Below are 7,881 nucleotides of genomic sequence, written 5' to 3'. Positions count from 1 at the left end.
AAAAATTGTAATCTTTCTCCTCGAATAACGGACGCTGCGAACAACGGACTTTCTGTTTGACCGTTACGTGACTCGAGCAACGGACCGGGGCTGCGCGCAACAACGGAACTTTCCGGCAGTAATTGGTGACTGCTCCATGGGTGCGTTCTTTAATAGCGGTCGCCCTGCGTCTCCGCTACTACGGGAGTGCGCTGCTAGTTTGTAGGCATTTAGGAACGACGGTGAAGGAAAGAAAGACGGCGAGCGCCCGCACTAATCGATCGTATCGGTGGCTGGACGGAATCTATAAATTCTGAAAATATGAGCTTTTAAAGGCCAAAAGAAGGGTCCCAATTGTAAAATTTAACCCATAAAATGGATTATTTGTTGAAAGAACATTCAAAATAGCCACGAAAAAAATTTGAATGCCGGCTACCATTCGAAAAAAAATTCGTAAAGACAACATCACCGCGTGCGCTAACTCGCGTTTTCACAATTTCTAAATTTTTCATTCATAAAACCACATGAATGGACCCGAAAACGAAACTATCTGAGCCACGAAGGACGCCATGTTGCTTTCCACTGTAAACTACTGCTACAAGCGGCCGTATTTTGCTGTTCGACAGTGCCCACTCCCACCAGAATTTAGGAACACGTTCCGCAGGAATTTTTAAACGGATGTCACTCGCGCAGAGTTACGCGGAGGAATAAAAGAACGCACCCCATGTTCATTTTTTTAATGATACATTACGGTTATTTTATGCTGCGGAACGAATTAGATGTTTTAACATGTATTTCTATGGGAAAATGCGTTTCGTATAACGGACGTTTTCACTTAACGGACGTGCACCTGGAACGGATTAAGTATGTTATACTGAGGAACCATTGTATTTCCCCACTTAAGAAGTTTCTGTTGGAAAAAAATTGTAATCTTTCTCCTCACCATAACAGTAAAGTTTTAGTAAAATACCTCTAGATGTTCACCATATTGTATATCAAACATTTGCATCTGAGGTGGTTGTTAAATTAGCTGGAGTCTTGTTTTGACCATACTCCCTATCTGGTGCTATCTATTAACTATTGACATGTTATATTGACACCAGTCATTTCATCACTTTCTGTAGTCAGTGTATCATACTATTCTACTATGTTACATTACTAAAGACTGTAATGTAGAATAAATTATAAGACCACTACATTTTTTTTAGTTTTCTCAAAACTAACAATTTTAATGGTAAATTATTATTCTCAACAAAGTAAATACAAGAAATAATCACATTTTAAACAATTAGTTCCACAATAAAAGATTTGGTTTAAAAAAAAAAAACAAAAATCACTGTCCTCACATAATTACAGGTATATTTTTTATCTGATAACTCAACAGAACACGTCCATAAGAGAGATTTCATGTGAAATTGAGGCAAAAGTTTCACATGTAAATGTTTGGAAAGTATTAAGGAAAAACAAGAAAGCAAATTATATAAAACTAAAGGGTAAACCAAAATTGACTGAGGCATATAAACAAGCAAGATTAGAATGGGCCAAGAAGTATAAATCCTGGACCAAAGAGTAAAACAAGGTGGTGTTTTCAGATGAAAAGAAGTTTAATCTTCACAGCCCAGATGGGAATAATGCATTCTTACACGATTCAGACAAGGCATTTAAAGACTTTTTTAGTAGCCAAATGGGTGGAGTCTCTGTCATAGTTTGAGGAGCATTCTGTTATGATGCTAAACTTAAGGCCAATTAGTCTGACAGGTTTAGCAGGTCAATCAGACTAATTGGCCTTAAGTTTAGTGTTACTAATTGGTGTTAAGTTGTTCTTGTTAAAGTTAGCATTAAATTAAAACCTAAAAATTATCAGGTGTTATTGGAAAAACATTTGTTCCCATTTTAGAGAAAGAAAATAGTACTACCAACAAGACAATGTCACATGTCATAACTCAAAGGCAACTCAAGACTGGTTTAAGTCAAAGAAAATTAATGTTTTACTTTAGCCATCAAGAAGTCCTGACTTATATCTCTTTGGAAACTTTTGGGGATTTGAAATCAGAAGGTATATGTAAACAATTGCCAATTTTCAAGTGTTCAAAAACTTGAATGTGAAATTATGCACCAATGAAATAATATTGACAATAATCAACTAAAAAAATTTGTAGAATCAATGCCAAACAGGTTGTTAGAAGTGATATGAAGAAATGGAGCAACAATCAATTATTAATCAATAAAAAGTTACTTCTCAATATTTGTTTTCACAATGGTCGTATAATTTATTAAGAGTGAAAATTTGACTTTTCTAAAATTAATAACTAAAATGTGTTAAGATTATTTAACTAATTGTTCAACGTTCTGTTTGTTTGTTTTGTTAAGTTATGGCAATGCAACACTTGATTGATCTGCCTAAAGAGAATGCCTTCTGGGAGGTCTTTTTATGGCTAATTGTCCTCCATTCAGGCATTACAGATGTGGAGAGAACCTGGAAAACTTCATGTAGCCAGCCCGTTCGGGCAAGGCACAAACACACAACCGAACTTCCAGTGTTGTTACTTACTTTGTTGAGTATAATAACTGACCATCAAACATTGTTAGTTTTGAGAAAGCTAAACAAATGTAGTGGTCTTATAATTTCTTAGCAGACTGCATATTACCTTGATATTCATATAAAATCGATTGTACAGATAATAAATTATTTGCTTACTGCAATAAGAGGTTTTCTTGCATAAGAAGTTTTTTTTAGAGTGGTCCTTTCAAAAACTTCTTAGCAGGATTGTAGGTTCTACTGTACTATTATTAAGCAGTATATTCATGAAATTAATAAAAAATAAATTTGATATTCTCTGAACTTTTAAAAATTTAATTCAAACTTACGTTGACCAGGTGGAATGGATGGAAGAGAATCTGTGTGTGGAGTTGCACAAGTAATTCCATTGGTTGATCTAGTGGCATTTGTTGTTAATGTTTTACCCATGATTGTAAATGCACAAAAGAACTGACCTTCCAACACAGGAAGATTATCAATGATTAAAGTTAGCTGAAATTAAAAATATTTTATTTTTAATTTTTATTATCAACTAAATTGAAAATTTTCTGTTTACATTAATATACCATAATGTTCTAAGAAAGTTGGCACCATTTTCACAAAAATTCATATGATTACTGATTAAGGAAACAAAAATCCAAAGGAAAGCATTTTTCAAATAAAAAGTTTTTGACTTCCTTAATCAGCAGTCATAAGATTTTTATATTAATATACTTCTTTGAGTATATAGAATTGCTTTTCTGTTTTTAGCACAAATTTCACATTATTATAACAACTTAATGCTTAATTAATTTATATTTTGCTTTTAAATAGTAATTTGTCTGTTTTTAAGTAATAAATTAAAATTTGTGATGATAGAAAAGAAACTTATTCTTATTTTCATCATCATAAATAAACAAAAAATATTTAATTAATTTGGGGATTGATTTATTATATTTCAATTGTCATCTTAGTTTGTAATTTGTATATTTAAAGCTGAAATTAAATTGCTGTTTGATTTGAAATAAACTATATGTTTATAAAAATGAAATCAATTGTGTAAATGAATTATATCAGCAATCCTGAATATAATTAAGTGTAACGTTAATTAAGCTGCTACGTTAACATCTGGCTATTATTTATAATATTAGTCAACTTTACTGTCTTTCTTCACTATTGAAAACTGGATAAATATAAACCATAAAATAATACACCTTTAATATCTTAAATCTCTAGTGCAGAACAATAATAAAACTGACCGAACATTTTCATAATTGTAAAGTCAATTAAAGTTCCAATATTTGGAATGCAAAACAAACAAACATTGTTCATTTTGCATTCTGAATATTACAACAGTAACTGACTTGAAAAAAATCTTAATATTAGATCAAAATCATTAGTCAGTTTTATTATTGTTTTGTACTAGTGGTTTAAGGTATTAAAGGTGTGTTATTTTATGGTTTATATGTATCTAGTTTTCAATAATAGAGAAAGACTGTAAAATTGACTAATATTATAAATAATAGCCATATGTTAACATAGCAGCCTATTATTCTGAGAACTGGGATCAAATCTGGATGGATCGAAAAACCCAAGGAATTTTTCAGGGGGGTTTGTCTGAATATGATAGGTCTTCCCTCGCTATCTGGCATCCCATTGTGGGCCTCACAAAATCCATAATGGGCATGTTAAAAAAGCTCTCTTAGTGCCCACAGAGCAGAAAAAATTAAAAGTTATAAATGAAAATATTCAATAAATAATAGTTTTATAAATATGATTGACATTACAATTCACTTTCATAATCTTTAATTTATTTATTTCATTAATAAAAATTATTTTTTAGTGCAGGTACTCCTCACTTTACGACCTATCTGCTTAATGACCAATCGAGTTTCGACCTGCATTAGGGGAATCCCCTTTCTCAGCTTGAGTGCCGGTCAGTGGCGATTGGCTGACATGCGCACTAAGCGTACTATAATAGTCTTATAGTACTTTAATAGGCTAATAGCGTACTATAATAGTCTTTTTATGAATAAATTTGAAGTTTGTTGCATAATTTGGATAATTTTACAATGATCCTATATTCCTGGCACAAGCTCCTCGCTATCGACCAATTCGCTTAACAACGTAGTTGTTGGAACGGAACTCGGTCGTAAAATGAGGAGTACCTGTATAATAAATTAAAATGTATAATTTCATGGTCGTTGTGAGGAGGGGAGGCTAGGGATTTTTTCCCAGATCTGGAGAAAATTTAGAGGCCTATAGTAGTTTCTACCCCTAAAAATTAATGGTACTTTTACTACAAAAAAAAATAAAATATTTAAGACTTCTATTTGTTAATAAAGGAACATTTTACATATTTTATTATTTTATTTGTTCAAACAAGGGGATCCACTAAGGGGCAAAAGAGAGAGAGTCCATCTCCAAGCCCCATACAAAGTTTTTGATAGTACTGTGTGCATTATAATGCATACAGGCGCTGTCAAAAACTACTTCAATTTACAATTGTTTACAAACAATTTAATTTATTTATGAAAGTAATTAGCTCTATTTCAATTCTAAACAGACAAATTAACTAATAAGAATGACAGTAACAAATATTAACAAGATTTTTTAAGAAATTAACAAGAAATATTAAATAATTATATATAAATATTCTGTTGCTACTACACATTGAAGGAAATATAAAATTATTGATTAAGTCTACAGTACATCTGTAGGCATGTCAACTTTCTCTCAAAAATCATTTAATAAATCAATCACAATATCAAGTTTTACACAAATATTTTATAAAACATAAAATTCGGATTTTGTTAATTTCTTTGATGTAATATTAACTAGTTAATTATGTAATTATTATTGTTGGAAAAATAATATCCTAAAAAATTTTAAAATTGTAATATAAAAAATAATTTCTAATATTTACTTACTATTCGAGCAGTTGTGCGTTGAATTTGTGGTGGCTGAACTTCAGTTATTGTTGTGCATTTTCCATTTTTATAGGATAGCCAATAATTTGCATTTTGAGCAGCATCTTCACAATCACTACGTAAACTACATTTATTTTCTAATGAGCACCATCCACAATATGGATCTTTGGCACCAAGACATTCATTGCAAGTATTAAAAATATGACATCCTTGCACTTTCATCATTGTTACCTTAAGAAATTTATATTTTAATTATTTTGAAATATTTCAAATAATTATAATTATTAGATAAACTGAGACCTACTCTATTTTCAGTCATAACATAGATATGTTTGTCTTTATGAAACAACATATCAGGATTAACTGAACTTCCTTCATCAATTACAATATCACTATATTCAAATGCTCTAGTCACAGATTCAACCACAGCCTATTGAAAAATTTTTCAAGTTCACATTAAAGTTCATATTTAAATAAATTGTTTTTCTATCTGTTTATTTAATTTTCCATTCTCACCTTTTTCAAATGTCCTGTTGATGTACCTAAAAATGCCACCGTATAATCGTGTGTAGAGATTGCTGCTACAGCTGTCAATAAAACTCCAGAAAGGCGCAAGACTGGTGACGCCTTAACTGGATTAGTGCCTCCTAATGGAGTATTGACATCTAGTCCACAAAAGTCATCTTTAATTTGAACTTGCTATTAAAAAAAGAGAATACTTTATAGTTTTCAAATTAATACTAATAATAAATTACCGTATTTACTCGCATATAAGACGAGGTTTTTATTCATTTATCACGGTTTCAAATTCCTATATGTGCGAACGAAAGATTCTTTGTGTTTACCAAATAATTTTTTCAACCACGTATTCAAATTTTTTACTGGATGCCAGATTTTTTTTGTATTTAAAAACAAATATTTTATCTGGGTCATTTCAATCGTTCTTGTATATTGTCAGGAGTAAAGATGAATAGCAATAGGAAAAGCAAAGCTTTTGAATTGAATTCCAGATTGAAATTCCAAAATCACATGGGAGTCCGATATAAGTTTTAATCCATTCCCATTTGAAAACAGATGATTATTCAGAAAAACTCATAAGTGAATCGACAGAGTGGATTTGACTTTTAAGAATTGGCGAAAAAAGGTTCCCGATTGTCTAGCTTTACATGAACAAATTATGTTGTCAATTTTACGAGATTTTTCCTTAAAGTTCAAAATGCTGGTAATTTTTGCAGGACAATGTCTGCATTTACATTCATTTGATATTTTACGTGTGATTAAACAAAATAAAATTAGAAGTGTATTAATAAATCTAATTTGCTGTATTTTGATCTTTAAAGTCACACCTCGTCCTATATACGAGGTCATCTTATACAAGAGTAAATATGGTAATTAACAAATAATCAATTCTTATTTACTACATATTGTACATAAATTATTAGATATATCGTTTTGCTTTAAATCTTTAAATGAAAATTAGAATTTAGCATGTTTATACATTACTAAGAAATTTTCTTATACAGTGGTGCCTCGTATAACGTACGCCTCGAATAACGGACGCTGTGAACAACGGACTTTCTGTTTGGCCGTTACGTGACTCGAGCAACGGACTGGCTGTGAACAACGGACTTTTCGGCATAATTGGCGACTGCTCCATGTGTGCGTTAGTGTTTTCCTAAGATACTAAACCAACGTAACCGTCTCCGGTTACGTTTGTTTAGTATCTTAGGAAAACACTCCCTTAGTAGCGGAGCTCTGCGTCTCCGCTACTACGGGAGTGTGCTGCTGTTCGTAGGCATTTAGGAACGACGGTGAAAGAAAGAAAGATGGCAGCGCCAGCACTATCGATAGTATCGTGATGGAGGAATCTATAATTCTGAAATATGAGCTTTTAAAGGCAAAAGAAGAGTCCCAATTGTAAAATTTAACCATAAAATGGATTATTTGTTGAAAGAGCATTCCAAATAGCCACGAAAAAAATTAGAATGCCGGCTACCATTCGAAAAAAATTCGTAAAAGACACTTACATCAACCGCGTGCACTAACTTGCCCTTTCACAATTTTAAATTTTCATTCATAAAACCACATAATGGACCCGAAAACGAAACTATATGAGCCACGGAAGACGCCATATTGCTTTTTAACTGTAAACTACTGCTACAAGTTGGCCGTTTTTGCCGTTCGACGGCGCGCACTCCCACCGGAATTTAGGAACGCGTTCCGCAGGAATTTTTTAAACAGATGTCGCTCGCGCAGAGTTACGCGGAGGAATATAAAGAACACACCCCATGTTCATTTTTTTATGATACAGTACGGTTATTTTATGCTGCGGAACGAATTAGATGTTTTAACATGTATTTCTATGGGAAAATGCGTTTCGTATAACAGACGTTTTCACTTAACGGACGTGCACCTGGAATGGATTAAGTACGTTATATGAGGCACCACTGTAAT

General features: G+C 32.1%; 1 protein-coding gene across 1 annotated transcript; it reads right to left on the bottom strand.

Moving 5' to 3' along the window:
- Positions 1-2,823: 2,823 nt before the first annotated feature.
- Positions 2,824-6,132, bottom strand: LOC136972249 (plexin-B-like). Its single transcript, XM_067266803.1, has 4 exons — positions 5,944-6,132; positions 5,732-5,857; positions 5,428-5,658; positions 2,824-3,010 (listed from the first exon to the last, which is right to left on the bottom strand). The coding sequence occupies exons 2-4, from the start codon at positions 5,777-5,779 to the stop codon at positions 2,825-2,827; spliced, it is 465 nt and encodes a 154-aa protein (XP_067122904.1). The 5' UTR covers positions 5,780-5,857; positions 5,944-6,132; the 3' UTR covers position 2,824.
- Positions 6,133-7,881: the final 1,749 nt, after the last annotated feature.

Source organism: Centruroides vittatus, unplaced genomic scaffold (genome assembly GCF_030686945.1).
Source record: "Centruroides vittatus isolate TY-2023 unplaced genomic scaffold, ASM3068694v2 contig_2878, whole genome shotgun sequence".
Lineage (NCBI taxonomy): Eukaryota > Metazoa > Arthropoda > Arachnida > Scorpiones > Buthidae > Centruroides > Centruroides vittatus.
Note: the sequence above shows the minus strand (reverse complement) of the source record. Positions and strands in the feature narration are given on the sequence as shown.

Excerpts from the sequence above, each read along its gene's own strand:
- LOC136972249 (XM_067266803.1), bottom strand. The coding sequence starts at position 5,779 with ATGTTGTTTCATAAAGACAAACATATCTATGTTATGACTGAAAATAGA. Across the intron at positions 5,659-5,731 it reads ATGTTATGACTGAAAATAGA|GTAACAATGATGAAAGTGCA; the intron begins GTAGGTCTCAGT and ends AAATTTCTTAAG. Across the intron at positions 3,011-5,427 it reads AACGCACAACTGCTCGAATA|CTAACTTTAATCATTGATAA; the intron begins GTAAGTAAATAT and ends TTTTAATTTCAG.